This window comes from Belonocnema kinseyi, chromosome 6, assembly GCF_010883055.1.
Source record: "Belonocnema kinseyi isolate 2016_QV_RU_SX_M_011 chromosome 6, B_treatae_v1, whole genome shotgun sequence".
Lineage (NCBI taxonomy): Eukaryota > Metazoa > Arthropoda > Insecta > Hymenoptera > Cynipidae > Belonocnema > Belonocnema kinseyi.
Window position 1 is genome coordinate 57,164,856 of NC_046662.1, and position 23,439 is coordinate 57,188,294.

At 27.0% G+C, this 23,439-nt stretch overlaps 1 protein-coding gene across 1 annotated transcript; it reads right to left on the minus strand.

The window, feature by feature from the left end:
• Positions 1-3,523: 3,523 nt before the first annotated feature.
• On the minus strand, positions 3,524-13,190 carry LOC117175205 (xanthine dehydrogenase-like). The gene is made up of 2 exons (XM_033364845.1): positions 13,139-13,190; positions 3,524-7,967 (listed from the first exon to the last, which is right to left on the minus strand). Exon 2 carries the CDS (start codon positions 7,886-7,888, stop codon positions 3,779-3,781), a length of 4,110 nt encoding a protein of 1,369 aa, XP_033220736.1. The 5' UTR covers positions 7,889-7,967; positions 13,139-13,190; the 3' UTR covers positions 3,524-3,778.
• Positions 13,191-23,439: the final 10,249 nt, after the last annotated feature.

Genomic DNA, 23,439 nt, shown 5'->3' on the forward strand with positions numbered 1-23,439 from the left:
GTCCATTTTTCTTTCACTGTTTGCAAGTTTATATATACGTATTTATTCGTAATTTTTAATTATGATTTTAGAACACTAGGAGTTTTGGACACCGAAGGACTGTTCTTGATTGTGTATCGCAGCGACACACCACACAAAATATTTTGCTTATATTGCACGCCTAATTTCGATATTTATAGAAAAAAGTTTTAAAGTCTTTGCAATATGTGATTTGTGACTATAGATGCTGAAGCAAAGGTTTTATGAATGTTTTATTTCGAATTTTTGGAATATGTTTTTTTATAATGCTTTTAAATGAAAAGCTTTAGAAAATATTATTCCCATTTCGTAATTTGAACGTTACATCACATTTTTAATTGAAAAAAATAGTTGTATTTTCTTTATTTACTTTTCCCTACCTTGTTATACTTTAAATTATTTACATTTTATAAATTGGAGGCAAATGTACATAATTTTTATTCTAAATATGCTTTAATAATAATTTGTATAAAAAGTTGAGTTTCTTGTGAAGTATTAAGTGCCCTAACAAATTTGAGATACGACAATGTCAGAAGGTGTGGCTTAGATTTGTTTCTGGTACCTGCGCGATCGAAAGTGGAGACCCCAGCTGTCCTGATACGACGAGTCCTACTGCATAGCCTTTCGTTTCACATCTCCTTGCCATGGCTAGGAGAAACGCAAAATAGGCTATCGAGGTTTTAGTAGCATAATTTTTTAACGCAATGACTAATAAAAAATCTGAGCTCCCGGTTCAAATATATTTTTCCTCCTTTTTTTCAAAAACATGATAGGTAATCCTCTTGACCCGCCCTTCTATCCTCCTCCGCCCCAACTATTCTTCAAAACTACTTTATTCTACTTTATTCTCCTTCTCCCTTCACAGTAAACCCCAGGAATAACTTTTATCTTTCAAAAAGATAAAAATGTTGCATCAAGTTTATCTAACGAAAGATAAAATTTATCTGTAAAAAAGATAAAGTTTATCCGACGTAAATATTTTTTTGACATAGGCTATATGACAGACGTCTGCGTCTATTTTCAGAGAAAAAATATCATTTATAAATTTAAAAATTCTCGCGGTATTCAATTTTAAAAATTCTCACTTTATTTCACTAATTTTAAACCCAAAAATCAATCACCTACACTTACTGAATACACAGTCTGAGTAGGAACTCTCAGCCAACTTCAGTCCCTTACTTTTGTTGAACAAATCTTTAGTTTTCTATCGACCCTGATGTAGACTTCAAAAATTGTAATCAAACACTATTTGGTATAAATTAACCAAAGTGCAGACTGTGTATTCAGTAAGAGTAGGTGAGTGATTTTTGGGTTTAAAATTAGTGAAAAAAGTGAGAATATTTAAAACTAAATACCGCGAGGATTTTTAAATGTATAAAGGACATTTTTTCTGTGAAAATAGATGCAGCCGTCTGACATATAATCCATGTCAAAAAATATTTGAGTCAGATAAACTTTATCTTTTTTTCAGATAAATTTTATCTTTCGTTAGATAAACTTGATGCAACGTTTTTATCTTTTTGAAAGACAAATTTATTCCTGGGGTTTACTCTCTTCTGCTCCTCTTTGCTGAACCCCAAAGATATTAATAAATTTAATGCTCTGTAACTTAATGATAATTAACCTCATTTTTCTAAATTTCAGGGATAGAAATGATAGTAAACATGAAAAAGTATGGTCCGCTGGTTACAATAAAACCATTTGTTTGTATAGAAGTCGTGATTATAAAATTATTTGTATATTGTTTTTCCGGTGAATTGTTATCTTTGAGAATACAAATGATAGGACTTGCAGTTTATGAAAGCTTGTGGTACGAGTTAGCGATCAAATTAACAGAAGATAAATTATTTATTATGATGAGGGCTGGATTTCCATTCAGATTGACAGCTGGGAAGTTCCTGATTATGAATATGGACACTGTCAGTAGTATTCTGAAAGTCTCACATTCGTACTTTTCAGTATTAAGATTAATGCTGAACGCATAATCAATTTCATAAACAATTGTGAGCAGATTTCCTTTAATTGGTATCTTATTAAATCATTCATTATTGAATTGAAGTTGAAATTTGCTAGTACACCTATTGCATGTTACTTAATACTTTGGAGGATTTGGCGCACTACGATTATTGTTTAATACTGTAATATATTAATAGTTTAATAATTATTAAAAACAGTTTTTTAAGGCGCATTCCATAAAAATTCCTTTCTTGATAGTTAGCTAAAAATAAATAGATCATAAAAAGCCTCAAATTAATCTAGAATTCTAATGCAATATGCAATATGTGAGTAATTCTAATGCAATAATGCAATATGTTATGTCAATAGTCCAATATATTATACTTTAAGTGAAATAATTCGACTTTTTCTATCAAAAATACAGAACCATAGATTGAAAGATTGACGATTATATGAAGCTCAAGCATATAAAACTAAGAAAAATAAATGTAGATTTATTTCAAGACCATTTTTTATTTAAAGTGTGAAAAATACTTTTGTATTAAATCATTGCTGAATTAAATCAGTACTAAAATTAATCATGAAATTTTTGTTTGGAAATTGTTTTTATGTTCGGAGAAAATTAAGGGAAAAATTTCTTTTTCCGTTCGAGGCGCACGTATTTTTAAATTTAATTATTTATGCAATTTTTATACAGACATTTATTGTTCTTTTAAATGCGAAAAATAGTTTCTAAATACTTTAATAATTAATGAAAAAAAATGTTGATACATATATTTGATTATTGTGTTTTTAATTAATGAATATTTGTTTAAAAAATTTTTTTCAATTGCTTTCTATTCGGAAATCATAGGCGCTGCTAGCTAATCGTATTTTGTAATAATTTATGTTTCAAGCTGTATTGTTTATGAACAATTAAAGTAGAAAAAAACCAAAGCTTTTGATAACTATACATTAATGTAATGTATGATAGTCTAGTTGATCAAAATCACAGTTTTTCATAAATGGAATATAGTAATTATGGTAATATTATTTGTTTGTATTAAACTAAATAATAATATAAAGTAATAGGTAGAAATATAAAATATTAACTATTATTTAAGGATTAATTTAAAACGATATATTATTCATTTTAGACAAGTAATTGTTGAATAAAAAATCAGATTAAATAATTTAGTCAATATTTAGAATAAAAATTATTAAAATAAATGGAGCACATTATACTAGTGTATACTATTGTGTGAAAATTTGTATAGTAAATTATTGTTATCGAAAAATTAATTGACATTTATTAATCCTCTATTTAATTTTGTTTGAAATGTACATTGATGTTTCAATACTTTATTATACTTCAATTTAAAAAAAGGGAAAAGTTTTGAGAAATTACCGATATGAAAACTTTTAAAATTTCATTTCTTCAGAAAAATTTTCAAACACCAAACGCCTTAAAAATTAAAAAACGAATTTTTCTTAAATATTTATTTAATTTTAAATCATTTACATACATTTAAAAGTAATATCTAACACATGAAGTTTTAATAAACTTTTTTTATAAGTTCGAAAATGTCGGATGAATGCCATCAGTATCTATCATATCGGACTCAGCGTCTATGATATCTTTAGTTGAGGATAATTATTATTATATTTTTCTTAATTGATCGAGCGTGAAAGCACTGTTTGATGCTTTAAAGCCCATATTTCATTAATTCAAAAGTATTTTTTTCTTTCTGTACAGGAAAATTAATATCAGACAAACTCAGAAAAATGTTTACAAAATTAAAAAAATCACATTCCCACAACATTTTTAAGGAACAATATTCCATGCTTTTTTCCCATCACCATTCCCAATTTTAGAAGTCAGTTCATCCACGCAAGCCATACGAATTCTAGCAGCTGTTGCAGGCGCATCAAATTTGAATTTAGCAAAGACGTTCATATCTTCACGTCCAGCCTTAATGGCTTCTTTAATTGCAAAAAATGCAGAAGATGCCAAAAAAAGGGGAGGCTCGCCAACAGCTTTTGATGAATAAATCGCTCTGGGATTTGGTGCTCCCTTCAAAAGAGAAACATTGAATTCTTGAGGTATGTCTGAGAATCCAGGTATTTTATAAGCACCCGGTCCACGACTTAAGAGAGTCCCAGTTGGAGAATAAACAAGTTCTTCCAAAGTAAATAAACCATATCCTTGCATGAAGGCTCCTTCAATTTGCCCTATGTCAATCGCTGGATTCAAACTTTCACCCAAATCCATGACAATGTCAGTTCTTAATATCTGATGATCACCAGTTAGACAATCAATTTCGACTTCTGTACAAGCCACTCCATATGTAAAATAATTGAATAGAGTGCCAGAATTTGTTTCCAAAGAATATCCAATATCTGGTGTCCGATAAAATCCAGTAGCTGAAAGTGGGATTCTTTTCATATATGCTCTGTGGATACAATCTTCCCAATTTCCTTCAGGGTTTTCATTTATTAGAGGCTGAAGACGTTTTATAATTTTATCACAAGCACTTAGAACAGCCATTCCGTAAATGTCAGAACTAACACTTGATCCAGTTGTAGTTGCATTTGGAATTTTATCTGTAGAAGTTTCACTTACTGAAATTTTCTTTGGGTTGAGTTTAAGGATTCGACTTGCGACTTGAATCATTTTGGTGTGCAATCCTTGGCCCATTTCTACCCCTCCATGAGTAATCAAAACAGAGCCATCGAGATAAACATTAACAAGTGCTCCACCGTGATTAAGAAACTGCTCTGTGAAAGAAATTCCATGTTTTGAAGAGACTAGAGCTAAGCCTCTTTTCTTATATCTGTTCGTTTTATTAAATTGACGAATTTCAGTATTTCTTTTCTGATAATCGGAAGAGCGAAGACATTCTTCCCAGCAACGACTCAAGGTGCAATAATTGAGACATTGATTGTAATGTGTCAAATCCCCTTCTTTATAAAAATTCAATTCCATCAGGTCCATCACGTCTCGATTCAGAAATTCTGCAACATCTCGAATCATGTTTTCTGCAAGGAACATCCCCTGAGGTCCTCCGAATCCTCGAAAAGCAACATTTGATGGGAGGTTTGTTTTGCACAAGTATCCAGTTACGCTAGAGACTGGAATTTTATAAGAATTCTCAAAGTGAAACATACCTCGGTGTAAAACTGGACCGGACATGTCTAGGGTGCATCCTGCGTTCAGGAACATTTCCACTTGGGCCACTTTAATCAATCCGCTTTTATCAAAGCCAATTTTGTATTTTTGAAGAAATGGGTGCCGAGTACCTGTCATAATCATGTCTTCTGGTCTATCTAACATACATCTTACAGGTTTTTGAAGTTTATAAGCAGCTAGAGCCACTGGTAAAGCAAGCATTGCTGGTCTTGTGTCCTTTCCACCAAATCCACCTCCTAATCTAGGAGCTCTAACAGTGATTTTATTTGATGTTACATCAAGAAGTTGTGCAACCAACTGCTGCACATCTGCAGGATTCTGTGTTGAACAAAATATTTCCATTTCATCTCCGTCTCGTGGAATGGCAAGAGTCGCATGTGTTTCCAAATAAAAGTGTTCCTGTCCTCCTGTTCGTATTTCCCCAGTGATGATGTGGTCAACTTTTCTAAATTCTTCATTAGTATTTCCAGAAACAATATGAATAGGGTAATCTGGAAAGAATGATTCGCAAGCGATTGCATCCTCAATAGTGATTATCGGTTGAAGAGATTCATATTCAACTACAACCATTGTCGAAGCTTTCTGAGCTGTAATCTGATCCACTGCTACGATGGCACCAATTGGTCGACCTTGACACGTTACAGTTTTTGAAGCAAAAATTGGTTCATCACGTGAGATGAGCTTATATAAATTCTTATCTTCTTGAATGTCGTTAGAATCTAGGAATATAATCACTCCTTCAAGTGATAACGCTTCAGAAGCATCTATTTTTAATATATTAGCATGTGCTTTAGTAGAAAGTACAAGAGCCAAGTACAATTCATCCTTAAATCGTGGAACATCATCACAATATAAAGCTTCCCCAGTGGCTTGTTTGAAAGCACTAGCATGTACAATAGGTTTTCCAATTAAATCCCAGGAAGACTGATTTTCTGGTACCACTTGGAAATACTTGGAGCTTTTCAGTTCTTGAAATTGAAACTCGTCAGAAATGGATTTCCACGCTTCTGGAAATATTTTTTCCAACATTGAAGTTTTCTGTTTTGCTACGAATACGAAAGCTTTAAAAAATAAACTAAGGGTCATTGTTCTTCGATAAAGAATCATTCCACCTGGAGCATCACCTGCTAATGGAAATTCTTCTATAAGATTGTCAATAACTTTATCCAAAAATTCGCTGTTCCACTTTTCTCCAACCATCGCTTGGGATGTTTTTCGAGCTAGAATAATAGTTGGTCCCATGCCACCAAATGCTAATTGTACTGCTTCTACAATATTAGATTCTGGTTGAAATTTTACATTCAGTGCCATATTGACTATGGTAATGTCATCAACACGTCTTTTTGATTGCTTATAAGCCACGAAATACTGATTCGAACAAGAAAATGGTATTATAATAGATATGAGAATCTCATCAGGGGATAATAAATTTTTTCTATAACCAACCATAAAATTCTGGTCCATTGCGACAATTCTGAATCCAGACTTTAGGCTTCCCATATTCAATTTTACACCAGCAGCCATAAAAATGGGATTCAAATCAGATATAGGACTCGATGTAACTATATTTCCACCTACAGAGGCAACGTTTCTTATTTGCAATCCAGCAAATCGATGTAGCATCTTAACAATTGCAGAGAAGATTCTGGTTTTAGATTCGTGTTTAGTCTTTATTTGCTGTCTTAACAGATCTTCCATATCCGATAAGCTTATATTTGCCCCAATCTCTAATCCCTCATTTTCAACAATCTGCCACATTTCTTTAACATTTGTTGGTTGAATCAATCTCGAGTAACGACAATTTTTATATTTCATTTCTACACCTACTTCAGTATTTCCTACGACTATTTTTGCATCTGGATAGCATTTCTTTAGGCTCATTAATTCTTTCAGAGTATTTGGTCTATACCAAGTGACATTCTTTCCCTTAAAAATCAAATATTCTTCATCCAATGTTGAACAGATCATCAATTTTGGTGGAAATATTGGTTCCTGAGATGGATCATAGGGTAGAAAACTATCTGTGTCAACTAAATTACTTGGCTTAGACGTAAATGCTCTTTTGCAACAATTTCGACCCATTGGACACACTGCTTCTCCAGCATAAGTATTATCATCATTCCCAAAATGATGTTTCTGTTCCCATTCCTCTGTAAATGTTTTGAATCCTTCTATTATTGGCCTGTATCCTGTACATCTGCACAAATTCCCATCAAATGCTACTTTCAAATCTTCCATTCTCGGTTCCGGCATGGATCTTAATAAGGCGTACATTGACATCACCATTCCAGGTGTGCAAAAGCCACATTGCGATCCATGGGATTTTGCAATCCGTTCTTGAATTGGATGAAGTTTTGTTCTTGTGCTGCCAATACCTTCGACTGTAGTGATTGCTAATCCATGAACAGCACATACTGGCATTAAACATGCATTTGCTGAAAAATGAATGAGCTTGTTTTGCGTACGATCATACCTGGAAACCATAACAGTACATGCACCACATCCTCCTTCTGCACATCCTAATTTTGTACCAGTTAATCCTAATTTATTGCGAAGATAATAAAGTAGGGTCCAATCTGGTTCCACTTCACTGACTTTTACTTCTACTCCATTCACGTAAAATATAAGTGTATTACTAAATTTGAGTGGTTTTGATTCATTAGGATTTCTATTATCTTGCTTACTATTTCCAGCTTCATCTTCTGTTGTGTTTTTTGCGTATGTCTGAAGAAGAGCTTTTCTCATTTTTAGAGAAAATGTGTGTCTTATGCGTCAATTGGAAACTTTAATTGGTTGAGTCCAATAGTTTTATTGGTGTAAAGTGCTGCAAGAAAATGTATAATATAATGATATAAATACATGTAAAATATAACATCAAAAAATCAATTAATATTTTTTGAAAAATAACTTAGCATCCCGAATAGATAACTACATAGTGTATATACAGGGTGGACACGCTGGGGCTTACATACATGGCCAGTTGAATGCTACCCGAATTGCACAATAGCAGGGGAGAAGCCATTATACAGGGGTATTTTCATATTTCGCGCCTTTAAAGTTGCATTCGGATCGGCCATTCGGTCAAGTCCGTGCATCTTCGGATCAAGTTTATGAGAGTTTCCATGGTTGCGTTCGAAACTTCAAGCGGTTATGTTCAGATTCACCTGTTTGCCCTAGTCGCTGTCAGTAAATATAGGCAATGTCAATTAAAAGTTTACGCATGTAATATTTCATTCACTTTATTTAAAACATATCCTGTCTATTCATAACGTACCTTTTTATGCAGTAAAAATAAGCGTTAAGGGCATGTGACACAGCTAAATACCTATATTACCGACCTCACTTTTTCGGTTCACTGAATGTTTTTTTGAACCTAAGAACTTTTTTATAAATAAAATATCGAGCTGAAACTTTGGAAAATGTATTAGAGTACAATAAAGTACGTTTAGGTACTGCATTTTGGTAGGAACTTCACTGAAAATTATTTCATCTTTTTTCTGAAACTCAACATTTTTTGAACGTTCGAACTTTTTTTATACATAAAATATCGGTCTCAAACTTTGAGAAATGCAAGAACCGAAAGAAAACTACGTATAAGTACAAAGCTTAATCATGAAAGATGTAAAAAAATATATATCAACAATCAATTCCAACGGCATACGAAACCTGGCGGCCACTTGACGAGGCTCTAGAGAGTTCGTATTTTCGTGTACAACGTTACCGGCTGATGCCGTTGGAATTGATTGTTGAAATATATTTTTTTACATCTATTATTATTAAGCTTTGTACTTAAACGTAGTTTTCTTTCGGCTCTTGCATTTCTCAAAGTTTGAGACCGATATTTTATGTATAAAAAAAGTTCGAACGTTCAAAAAATGTTGAGGTTCAGAAAAAAGATGAAATAATTTTCAGTGAATTTTCTACCAAAATGCAGTACCTAAACGTACTTTATTGTGCTCTAATACATTTCCCAAAGTTTCAGTTCGATATTTTATTTACAAAAAAAGTTCTTAGGTTCAAAAAAACATTCAGTGAACGGAAAAAGTGAGGTCGGTAATATAGGTATTTAGCTGTGTCACATGCCCTTAAACACCATTCACTCTTCGCCCACTGGAAGCGCAGAATATTATTACTATTTTATAGTACTTGTCACTGAGCAGCTATTCTATAATGGTATTAGCAAAGAAAAAAAATTATGTTTACTTCTCAGTTCACATGTCTCACTTCATTATTAATTAAACACTTTTATTATTTGTAATTACTATATAACATAACTTATATTGTTTTGATACTTGTATCCGTTTGAAGTTTCGAACGCAACCATGGAAAATATCATAAACTTGATCCGAAGATGCACGGACTTGACGGAATGGCCAATCCGAATGAAACTTTAAAGGCGCGAAATATGAAAATACCCATGTATAATTTCTTCTGCCCTGCTGCTATGCAATTCGGGTAGCATTCAACTCGCCATGTATGTAAGCCCCAGCGTGTCCACCCTGCATAATTCCTTGATTGGGTATGCAATTTCCATAAATGTGTAATAAATGAAATTGTGATGAATCTTTTAAGAAATAAAAAAAAAACTATTTTTAATTAAAACTAAATAAAAATTCTCGCTTTTGTCTGCAATGGAAGCGAAAAGGCAAATATCCAAATAGCTTTATCCAAATATACATTTATAACCTCAATTGCGTTTTTTTTCTAAATCTTTTATCGATTCTCTAAACCGAATCAAGAATTAAGTAATTATGAGCATGACTTTGTACCGATAATACCCCTAATTGTGATAAACAAAATATTTATGCAAATACTTCCCTGCGGGGATTAATTATTTTGACTAACAAACATTGCTCAAACTTATTATAAAAAACTTGTTATATTATACAAATATGTACATAGTAGGGGTCGACTATATGTATATTAACAATGCTCTTAGTGTCATACAAAATACAGGTAATTTTATTTATTTTTTAAAGATTCGTTTTTTCAGTAGATAATTAATTTTCTTAATTAAAAAAATACTATTCAATTTTCTGCAGAAAGTTTATCTTTTTTATTTAAATTCAACTATTTGGTCAAAAATCAAACTATTTTGTTGAATATTCGTTTTTTCTACTGAATTCAACTGTAATGAATTTTAAAAATAAATCTTTTTGGGTGGAAATATCAACTACCACTATATTTTTTGTTAAAAACATAATGATTAATTAAATTTAATTCTTTAAAATTAAAACTCAACTCTCTTTTTCGGTAAAAATTGATATTTTTAGATAAAATTCTGATTTTTGGTTAGAAATTGATACATTTTTTAAAATTCGTTCTATTAAAAATTTAATTTTTTTGGTTAAAAATGCAAACATGTAAATCAATTTCTGTTGAAATATTAGCTATTGTACTTTTTGTTGAGAATTTATCTATTAGTTGAAAATTAATTTTTTAACTAAAAATTAAACTATTCCATTTTTGGACAAGATGGATCTTGTTCAGTTATAAACGCAACCATTTGGTTCGAAATTTATGTATTTTGTTGACAATTCGTCTATTTTGGTAGAAAATTAATCTCCTCAGTTGAAAATTAATGTTTTTGATCAAAATTATTTGATTTTTTTTTTGTTATAAAGAATCAATGTTTTTGGTTAAAATTAATCTGTTGAAGTTAAGAATTCAAGTATTCTATTGAAAACTTTTTTTGGTTATATCCAAGTGTCTTGGATTAAAAATAACAATATTTTTTGTTTAAATATTGGCTTTTACATTTATCGTTGACAATAATTCATCTTTTTAGGTTGAAAATCTCACTATTTTATTGAAGATTCGTTTCTCCTTTTGTTAAAACTTAATTATTTTAAAAGAAAATGCAACCATCTGGTTGAAAAAATATCTTCTTTTTTAGAGAGGTCGTTTTTTACTGAAAATTAATTTCTTTATTAAAAATTAACTTGCATATTCCATTTTTGGTTAAACATTTAACTTTTCGATTATGAACATTCAACCATTTGGTTATAAGTTTAGGTATTTTGCTGAAAATTTCTCTTTTTTGGTAGAAAATTAAGATTCCTTTTTCGAAATGATCTTACAGTTTAAAGATTAAAAATTTAACTATTTTATGGAAAATTCTGCTTTTTAATAAAAAGCTCGCCTTTTGTCTTAAAAATTCAACATTTTTGACAAAATTTTTTTTAATGACTAAAAAATCTTTCTTTATTAAAAATTTAAGTCTGGTTGATAGTTCGTCATTTTGATTGAAACATTCATCTCTTTCCACATAAATTTAAAAAGAAATTTATTTGAAATTTGAAAATATAAAAAAGTTAAAAATTAATCTGCTTTAGTTAAGGATTCAATCACTTTGTTGAAAATTTGTCTTTTTTTAATAATATCAACTGTTATAAGTTAACAATTTTAAGTTTGTTCGATTCAAATATCATTTACAACGCTTTTTGTTGAAAATTTATCTTTTTGGTAGATTAACGATGTTTTTCAATTAAAAATGTAACCATTCCATTTTTGGTAGAAAATGGATCTATTTTATTTAGAAATTTAACAATTTGGTTGAAAATTTATTTATTTTGTTAAGAATTCGTTTGTTTTGGTGAAAAATTAATCTTCTAGGTTCAAAATTAAAGTGCTTGATTCAAAAGTGAATATGTTTCTTATACAAAATTCAGCTTTTTTTGTTTTTAAAAATTTATCTTCTTATGTTTAAAATTAATTGAAAATTAAGGTTTTTAAATTAAAATTCAACTGTTTTGTAGAATATTCGTTTTCTTTCATCACAGAAGTTTTTTTTTAAATAAAAATGTAATAAGTACATTAATTTTGGTTAAAACTTGATCTTTTTTAGATTGAAAATCATCTATTTGGTTAAAAATGTATGTAATTTGTTAATATATTTTTTTATGGGATCAATTTTCATGCATGCATATTTTGTTCTTAAAAATTTAACTATATTGCTGAAAATTTATTTTTAAAAATTGAAAATTAATTTTTTTATCAATAGAAATTTGATTATTCAATTTTTAGTTAAAAAATTAACATTTCTTAGCATAATTTGCAACAATTTAAAAAAATCTTTATTTTGTGAATAGTTCGTCTTTTTTGTTGAAAATCAATCTTCTTTATTGGAAATTTATTATTTTCGTTGAAAAGGTATATACTTTCTTTAAGATTCTGTCTTTCTGGTAAAAAATTAATCTTGTTGGCTTGAACATTTATGGTTTTGAATGGAATTTTTTTTTCTTAGTTCACCGGAAAATCTTTCCTTGGTAAATCAAGTTTTTGGTTTAAAGTTGAACCACTTTGTTTATTTATAAGAAATAGTAAGATTTTATTAAACAACGCCCCCCCTCCCCCTCCCAAAACCCAAATCGTCTTACGTAATTTTTGGAATATCCTCAAATAAATTCACAACCAAATTTGCCCAAAAAAATTACATAAGATAAGGGGGGGGCGGGTCAACATCTACAGAATATAACAGTAGCTAAATAACCATAATACCATTTTATTGAAATCGGCGCAATTGTTTTAAATTAAATAATTTATTAAAAAATATTCTAATAAGATTTTGCGATTTTGGTACTATTTACAGTTAATAACATAAAACACAACTGTTACAAACAGTAAATATTTGTTTCCACAATCTTAATCAATATCAAAAGACATAAATCATTATCCCAATTTTGTTTATAAATAATTGAATTAAGCTGATATCAAAAAGATTTAATTGTTATAACCGTTTTCCGCCCGAAAATGTTGATTTTTTGTTCTGTTTAAATTATAATACGTAATGACAATAATGATAATTTTTAATAAATAATATTTGATCGGTTTCTATAATCTTATTTTGTAAAATGTGAACTATAAAAGAAAATTTCACATTGAAGAATAAACACAAATAACTTGAAAATATTTTGAATATTCAAGAATACTTTAGTTGAATTCTGTTGTCTCATATTTTTTACAGCAAGTAGTATTTAGAAAATCAATACTCACATTTTTGACTGAGAATTTTTTTTTTATTACATAAAATTTTGTTTTTTCTTGAGTTTAATAAGTGACCACTCTATTCAATCCACATCAGGATAATGATGCATTTATTAATGCTATAGAAGACAGAGATGAATATTTTCCACCACGGGAAGAAATTCAAGAACCAATCTGTGTCGTGAGTCAATTAAAGGTACTCAATTTTCTATAAATGTGATATAAGTCCAATACAAAATGTTTAATTCCAGGTCTAAATGAGAACACCTGATTCGCTGTAAGTGTGATATTTGATGTGCAAAATATCTCGAATTACAGGGCCTTTCACATCTAGTTATGAGGTGGTAACCACAAGAATCTGAGTAAAAAAATATCCTTTTAAAAAATTTAACTTGTTACATATAACTGAATTATCGGAAAGTTACGTTATTTTAAACTTTGAAGGCAACTTCGTCATAATTTAAAAAATTCTTATGATTTTTCAGGATAAAAAAATTAGATAATCTTAATCTTGCAAGACATCAAGAGAATGAAACAAATATTGTTGAGATTCATGGGAAAATTTTTAATGATTTTTTACTTAATTAATTATGAAAGAAAAATAAAAACGTCTAAAAAATATTTTTATTTATTTCCTAAAATTTTAAAAAAGAGTATCAAAGAATGTAAAGCAAAATTTTGCCATAATACATAATTTTAGAACAGATTTGAGTAATCTTAAGAGATACTCAGAAGTTTTTCAATAATTCACAAATAATGAAAATGAATGAGATATTTAAGGATTTTTGTAAGATTTAAAATTTTTTAAAAATCTTTAGGTTCTTAAGGTAAATTAAACTGATTTTTTATTGCGAAAAATAAATTTTAAGGGAGTATTTTAAAAAAATTCAAATCACTTTAAAAGATCTATAAAATTGTCAAAAAAGAATCTGAATGACTTTATGGCAATTTTTTAATTTTGCAGAATTAACGAACAAAATTATCCGAAACATTTAAGTAATTTAAAAAATATTAAAAGATTTAAGAATTTTCAAAGGATTAAAACGAATTTTCTTAAGAATTATAGGAAAATTTATAATGACTTTTTATTTTTAAAAATGAACTTTGAGGAAAAATTGAAAAAGGATTTAAAACATTTTAAAACGTTTCCTTAAATTTCGAAAAATAACAGAAGATTTTAAAACAAAATGTTTAAGATACATTTAGATGATTTAAAGAAATTAAAGAAGAATGTTAAACTGCAAAATATTTTAAAAAATGAAGTTTTTCTAAAAAGATTTCAAGCCAAAACCTAAGAAGCTTCAAACGAATTTTGAAAGCTTACAAATGAATAAACAAAATTTCTTAAAATTCCTAGGCAAATTTTAAAGATTTTAAGGAATTATTTTAGATTTTAAATTAAATTAAAAAATTTTTTTGAAGTTCGAATCAGCTGAAAATATTTTTAAGAATTTAAGACGTTTTGAATAGATTAAAAATATTTTAAGACTTTTAAAAATGTTTGAATTTTTCCTAATATTTTGTAAAATCCTACATAATAAACTTTTTTCTAGATTTTCTTTTGACACATCTAAATATTCAAAAATGTTTCATTATTTTTTCAAGAATCGCATTAAATTTATTTATATACAAGTTTAAAAACAAACTGATAATACTTCTTTTCTCGTAAGTAATTACAAAAAACCTTTTTTTTTTGGTTCAGTAGTAGCTTATTTGTTGAAAATTTATATTTGCGGTTCGAAAATGAAACTGTTTTGTAGAAAATTCGTTTTTTTGGCATCAAATGTCTTCAAATTTAAATAAATATCTGTTTTGGTTGTAAAATAATACACCTATTCTATTTTTAGTTGAAAATTAATAAATTTTGATTGAAAATTCTAGTGATTTTTTCTAAATCCACTATTTCAGTCAAAATTCAAACAATTTGATAAAAACTGTATCTTTGTCGTTCATAATTAATATTTTGGTAAAAATTGCAACTTCTTTGTAAATAATTCATCTTTATTGATTAAAAATTGAACAATTCAGTAGTTTTTTCTTTCTTTCTTGACTGAAAATTCGGATTATTCGTTTCAAAATTTATCTTTTTTGGTAAAAATATCTCATTTGGTTTTTTTTTTTTTTTTTTTGAAAATTTAACTCTCTTGGTAGAAAAATAATCTAAATTGGTTGAGGATTTATGGTTGAGTTCAACTGTTTTTGGCTTCAAATTAAAATATTTTTTTGAAGAAACAATATCTCAGATTATATTTTTTTATGAGAATGCATCTATTTTATGCGAAGATTAAACTATTTTGGTCTTTTTGGCTTGAAAAGAGTGAAAATTCAACTAATTCATTGAAACATACCTTTTTTATTGAAAATTGAAAATTTATCCTTTTGTCTTGAAAATTCAACTATTTTGTTCAAAAGTGTTCCTTTTGGTTTAAATAATAATTTCTTATGGTATAAAAAATGCATAGTTTTTGGTTGAAAATACATATTTTTGCTTTAAAACAGTGACTAAGAAATCTTTCTTGGTTGGAAAACCAACCCTTCTGTAAAAAATGTATCTATTTGGTCGATAACTTAACAAGTTTGTGAAAAAGTCATCTATTGATTAAAAATACAATACTTTCAATGATTTTATCTTGAAATTTGCTATAATAAATCATTTTTAATGGCTGATGAAAAAAAGTCAACGAAATTTTATTCTAAATATATATTGTTGCTCAATTGTCGCAATATATTTTGTAGTTTTTATTTACTTCAAATAGTATATATTTAATTTTAAATAAAATTTTCAACCAAAAGAATAAGTTTTTAACTAAATTCTTAAATTATCAACCGAATAACAAGAATTAAAAAAATTGGAATTTTCAACCGAAAAAATATATTTTTAACAAAATTTTTCAATTTTTAACGAAATCGGTGCATTTTATACAAGAAAGATGCAACTTTTACTAAAATGAATCAGTTTTCTAAATTAAAAAGACAAATTTTAAAAAAGTTTGTTGAATTTTCATCTGAAAAGGATTTCATTTTTACTTTTCAATACCAAAATATAAATTTTAATCAAGAAATTAATTTTCTGCAAAATTTGTTTATTTAAAAAGAAACAGTCGATTTAAAAAAAAAAGATGACTTTTCAAACAAATTGTTGAATTCCCAACCGAACAGTTGTACTTTTGAAATACAAATGTAACTTAAATTTTAGACACTGGTAAGTTCGAGTGATATTCCTACACCAATAAATTAAAGCTACTTGATTTCTAAAAAATTCTTCATAAAATTTTATATAAACAAAAATATTTATTCTCTAGTACATGCATTTTTAATCTAAATGACATCTCATTAAAATCTTTATAATTCATAGTTTTCAAATATTGTACTTGCAAATTACCAAGTACCAAAAAAAATTATACTCCGCATTTTAGTCCTCATAAGATTCAAAGGATTCCCGCTGACCAGGCTTGGCGGCAGCAATTCGGCTGAGTGAAGGAAAGAGGCTTAGTGGAGGAACCGTACACAAAAGTCAACTTTTAATAAAGTATATAAATTAATATTTATGAAGATTATTAAAAAATGTTATTGAATTTATTATTCAAATCTATTATCAAGTGTTAAGAAACCTGCGTAAAACTATTTTTTTTTTACTTCAATAGACTGTTTACACAAAGTTACAAAAATAGGAAAAACTGAAAATCAAATATTGCTGATAAGGACTCTATCATTATTTCAAACATAGAGTAGCAGGTTCATTGTATCAAGGCCAAAGTCACAAATCATAATAGAATTTCTGACACTATCTTTTTCATTTATGTCACTTTGAAACCTAATTAACTAAATGTTTAAAAGTTTGAATAACTAAAAAATATGTCTAATACACCATGAACATAATGACCATAATAAAAGTTCGAGAAGGCGAATTAATAAATTAATTAAACTAGTCTAATCAATTTTCAAAGAAAAAAATTTTAAAATTAAATGTCATTAGGGCTATGAAAAAAGTTTTTTTTGTAAATAATTTTGTTGTTGTTGCTTTTTTCATAATTATTAAAGTTTAAAACCAGACCCACCCTTATTAGTGCTTTTTATTTATTATCCCAAATTGTTAAATCAAAATAAGTTGGAAATAAGAAAGTGTCGGTAAGGTAGAGACCTATTAATATAGAGAACGAACATACATTAAAAATATGAACTATTTCAATTATTTTAATAAATTAAAGTAGAAACTCGGTGAAATTAGTTCCATAAAATAAAATGTGTTCATAAAAATAAGTAATTATTGTTATACAAATGTGAAGTTTTATCATTTCTTAAAGGCCTACAATTTTTCTGTAGTCAGAATTGAAAACTCTGTCGCCTGAAATTAAACATTGTGAAATGGAAAATTAGATGTATTTCTATACCAAAATATCCAGTTTTCTAACATCTATATTAAAAGTTCAAAAATTTTGTTAAAAATTCATCTTCAAATTTTTATTAACCGATTTGTATTTTCGGCTCAAAAATTAAATAATTCGATAGGAAATTCAACAATTTGGTTGAAAGTTCAACTATTTTATTTAAAATTAATATTTATTTATCTAAGATTTATAATATCAGTTAAAATTTTATTTCCATGGTTGAAAATTGAACAATTCAGTAGGTTTTTCTTTCTTTCTTGACTAAAAATTCTGATTTTTCGTTTAAAAATTTCGTTCAAAACTGAACAATTTTTATTTTAAAATAAATTATTTTCTTTCCACTATTTTTGACAAAATTCTGTTTTTTAAATTTTTAATTAATTTTTTTAAATGAAAATTTAACTGTTTCATTTTTGGTTGAAAACTGATCTTTTGAGTTTTTATATGAACTATTTGGTTTAAAATTGATGCAATTTATTGAGAATTCAACTATTTGGCTCAAAATTCATGCCTTTGGTTAAAGATTGTCTTTTGTGGTAGAAAATTATTCCTCTTTGTTGCAAATTCAATTATTTGGTTGAAAATTTGTGTAGTTTTTGGGTTGAAAATTAACTTTCTTATTGAAAAAACAACAATTCATTTCTTTTAGTCTAAATTTGAAATATTTGGAGTGAGATTTATGTAATTTGTTAGAAATTCTGCCTTTTTTGTATAATGTTAAACTTTTTGGATAAGAATTAAACCATTTACTGAAAAAAATGTATGTAGTTTGTCGAGAATTCAACTATCTTTTAGAAAGCTCATCGTTTTTGCCTTGAAATTTCAACATTTTGAATAAAATTGTTTACTTAATCGCCTAAACAATGTTTTCTGATTGAAAATGCAATTCTTATTTAAGATTAATCTTTTTAGGTAGAAATTTATTACTTTTTTCTTTAAAATTCAACTGTTTGGTTTAAAGTGATTCTATTTTGTTTGTCTCGAAAAAGGAACTATAACATATTTTCAACTTTTGTAATTTCACAGGTTTTTAATGATTTTAGGAAAATCTTTGAGTTATTTCGAAAGTTTAGAAGTTTCAGAAAAAATCATAAGTAATTTAAATATTGAAAACATTACAACAAATAAAAAAATGTAGAATTTTTAAAAATTCAAAAAAGAAGATTTTAAAGAATTTTGCAGGTCTTGTGAATAATTTTTCTTCAAGATTCCTGGGAAAATTTCAATATATATTTATTTATTTCTACGACATTTTAAATTATTCCCACAAATATAAAAATAAACAAGAAATACAAGGACAATTTCTCTCAATTTTCAAAAAATTCTAATAAATTGTAGAAAAAGTTTAAATCAGTTCAAAAATTCCAAGATAATTGAAAATTTTTAAATATATCCAGAACTATGAAAAAAAACCTGCGAATTTTTAAACATTAATTTTTATGGAATTATTTTTTTAAAAATCTACATATTTTAAAAGATTCCCAAGATTTACAACAAAGAATCTTGGAAGATTATTTAGGTTTAGAACTGAGAAGATTTACAAAAAAACTAAAGCAAAATGTATATTTCTTAATATTTCGAGAAGACATTCCTAAACCTTTTTAGAATTTTTAAAGGTATACAGAAAATAAAAAGAAGTTCCTCAGATTCATTAGAAAATTTTTTACGATTTTTTGGTTGCAATTTGTATACGATTGCAAACTGATATTATTCATTGAGGAAATATGTTTTACATGATAGAAAAGTTTCCAAAATGTTCGCTGTCTAGGCCATGTAATTCTTACCCGATTTCTACCTTACCGACATTTTTTCGAAAAGCTCTCGTACACACGAAATTAGATATCGAGTTAAAATTTGGGAAATTAATCAAAATTCCTTAGTGCCTTTCATTTAATTTCCTACATTTTTAACTATATATATTGGTTGTGGGCGCGAACTGTTCAACAAAAAAATGTCGGTAAGGTAGAAATCGGTCAAGCCGTTTCTCCGTTCTTGGTTAATTTGAATTAGTGGAATATCACACAAATTATTTTCGAAACTGAATGCGAACAAAAGCTGAATTTGTACGTTTTTAGTAAGCAGTTTTTTTTTAATAGTTCAAAATCGGATATGATTTAGAGGTCCCCTATTTGATTTTTGTATTTTTTGTGGTTTTTTTGTTTCCTAATCTCTTGAAAATCTGCTTATTAAATTTTTCGACAAATAAAATGATCCTCTTTTTCATTACAGCTTAATTTTACACAGTTTAGTGGAATTTTAAAAAGTTATTTTTAAGGAAAATAATGATTTAATGTTTGTTTCATATTTTTCTATAATAATTTGAGAGACTGTGTCCAAATTTTTATATACAATGAGTAAATTAAAAAAAGTAAATTATTATAAGAAATGAGAAACAAACAAAAAAATATCACAAGATTCTACTATAAAAAAACATTGAATTTGTTATCATAAATACACATTTCAGACGATATATATTAATATAATCTATTGTTGTTCAAACATTAATAATATTTTGTTACTTCTAAATAATAAGAGCAATTTCAGACGCAAAACACTAACATAATCCACAATAGTTCAAAAATTATAAATCTTATTCAAATTATAATGATTTTGTTCTAAATACCAATTTTCTATGTAAAACATCAACAAAACCTGATATTCAAAAATTATTAATCTTCCTGGAGATAATTTTTTGATAAAAATTATATTTTCCGATGAAATACACTAACACTAACCGAAATTTCTCAATCATGTAGATTTTATTATTTTAAACTAAAATCAGTGAATTTAAATCTAATTATTTTTTGTTCAATAATACCAATTTTAGTTGAAGCACAAGAAACGTAACCTAAAAGTGTTCAAACAATGTGAAGACGTTTTTAAATCTATAATAAGATATTATTATAAATACCAATAACTTGCGATGAAAAACACTAAAATGTTCGAAAATGGTTCAAACTTTCTAAATATTATTCATATTGTAATAATTTCTGTTTCGAAAATTGTTAAAAGATCTTAAATCTTGTTCAAATTTTAATGATATTTATTTTAAAATGCCACCTTTTGGAGTAAAAGGCTAACGTAACCTAAAATTGTTCAAAGTTGTGAATCTTCTTTGAAATATATTTTTTTTAATTCAAAATACCAACTCCCGTCGAAACTCGCTAACATTTACCAAAATATTACAAGATTTTGAATTCATGATTCAAATTATAATGATTTCTGTTTGAAAATACCAACTTTAGGCGAAAAACCCTAATGTGCAATGTGAAATCTTGATGATAAAATTGTTGTTTTAAAATATTCATTTCCAGTGAAAAAGCTAGCTAAACCTAAAATTTTTATGTTTTCCTCAAAACCTGATCTTATGTTCAAATTATTTTTTAAAATAACAATTTCTACAAAAAATCGCTACATTAAAAAAATATTAAAAACTGTAGGTTTTCTCTAATTTCTTTTAAATGTTTTTCTGCTTTAAATTAATTAAGAATCTTTAAAACTTCTAATCTCTGTTAAACTTGATCGGCTTTTTTATAAAACTTTGTAATCTTGCTAATTGAATATTGTTGCTTTAGAATTTATTTTTTTTTAATGAAAAATCAGTTTAAATTTTACCAGGAATTAAAAAAATATATTTCTGTTCTCTTGAAGCATTTTAAACTTTCAAAAAGTTTTTTATTTTAAATAAAGGGACGAATTTTCTTCAAAACATTTTAATTTTTCAACACGAACATATGCACTTTCTGCCGAGAATATTTATTTTCTGCGAAAAAACAGGAGTATTCAACGAAATAGTTACATTTTCAACTGAATAAACAAATTAAAAACTGAAATAATGAATCTCTAATAAAAAAATAATAATTTTCAACCAGTTGCATTTAAAAACAAATTTGAGTAAATAATGCAATTCTCAACGAAAATAGATTAATTTTTTAACCAAAGAGAAGAATTTCAACCAAATAGTTCAATTATTAACAAGAAAAGAATTTTCAGGGATGCAAGAAAAAAATTCGTTAAAATTATAATCTTAGAGGATAAATAGTGTTGAATACAAAATAAAAATTCATAATAAACATTTGTTTTTCCTTATCTGTTAAGTATGTCTTGTAGTTTTGTGATAAATAAATCAAAAAATTATATTTTAGGTTTAATTATTCATTTGTTTTTAAGGTTACATAAATATATAATTTTAGTGAGATTCATGAGAAAATTAAAAGAAGACGGAAGATTTCATATATATCGAAGAAGTATGACAATTTTAAGTAATTTGAAAAATTTTCAGAAAAATTCGATTCGCTTTAAAATATATTTAGGACTTTTCGAAGTTTAGAAGATATACTTTTAACTGACTTTTTAACTAAATTCTGAGAAATCTTTCAAAATAAAAAATTTTCCTTAAATATTCCGGATATTTTCGACATTTGTAGATACCTTCCGAAATCTTTTGATACTATTTTAAATTTCCTTAAAAATTAAATTTGCAAAATAAGAAGTCATTAGCAATTTTTCTAGCAGTCCCAAGAAAAGTTTTTTTATTTTTCAGAAGCCTTTCATACTTTTTAAAAAGCTTCACATTTTTTTTAAAATCGTCAAAAATTCATACTTTTGTTTTTATTTTTGGAAATCTTCTCCAATTTGAAATTACTTTTTAGCCATTTCCAAAACTTGTGAACCTCTTAAATGTCTTTTAAAATCATTCTAATTTAAAAAGATTTTATCTTAAAATTCTGAAAAACAAAATTGCCTTAGAATCTTGCAGATTCTGTTTGACAATTTTGGAAATAATTTATAATCTTTTTAAATCTTTTTAAATATTCTCTTTAAATTAGTTTTTTAAAATTCAAAATAAATAAAAAATTTCCCATGAATTTTAAGAAAATTTGTTATCATCGTCAAAATTTATTATCGCTTCAGAATTTTCCTTCCCAAATATTTATAAATGTACTTTTGTCTTAACATTTTTGAAAGGTTTTAGAATTTTAATTAATTCTAAATATTTTTAAAACTTCCGAATGTTTATTAAATAATTTCTTATCCCATTTTTGTATAAATCTTTGCTACATTGCCAATTGCAAAATTTGGCTTTAAAATCATCTACATTCGTTTTTGAAATTTTTGGGAATAATTGAACATTTTTGTTCAAATCTTTGTCAATTTTCTCTAGAAAATTATTTGTCAAAATAAAAATCAGTTGAAATTTTCCCGTGAATTTGAAGACATTTTCTTTTAATCACGAAAGCTTTCAAAATCTTAAGAAATTCAAAAATTTCAATTTTCAAATATTCAAGAATGTACGTTTTTTCCAAATTCTTTTAAATGTTTTCAAGTTTAAATTAATTTTGAATCTTTTTAAAACTTATAAATGTCTTTTTGACTTGATCGAATTTTTCATAAAACTTTATAACTTTCCTGATGGAAAAATTTGACTTTAAAATCATCTATATTCTGTTTCGAAATTTTCCCAGGAATTTAAAAATTTTTTTTCATTCTCTTGAAATATTAAAAAAATTTAATAATCATTTTTTAGAAATCTTCGAAAATCTATACATTACATTGTTTATATAAGTGTTGGGCAACTTTTTTCCGATTATTATTATTATTATTATTATATTTATTAAAATTAGGCTTTTTATCAATTGGATTGAGAACATGAAAACTTTAAAAAGACAAATCATATCTGATTTTTATGTATTTAATTTGTTTACTAAAAAGATAAAACTCACTCTGGTGTCCGTTTTTCGATTCGAAAATCATTTTTTCTAGGTGATTTATCACATTTTGTTCGGTCACTCCTCAAATTATATAATCTTTATTTTTAAATTTGTTTAATCTTTACAAATAAATTGCTAAATTTAATGTAAAGTAGATAAAATGTATTACGGGGACGTACGGAAAGTTGTCTACTACACAGGCTTCAAATAA

What these genes read in the sequence shown, in the direction of transcription:
- LOC117175205 (XM_033364845.1), bottom strand. Translation starts at nt 7,888, where the DNA reads ATGAGAAAAGCTCTTCTTCAGACATACGCAAAAAACACAACAGAAGAT.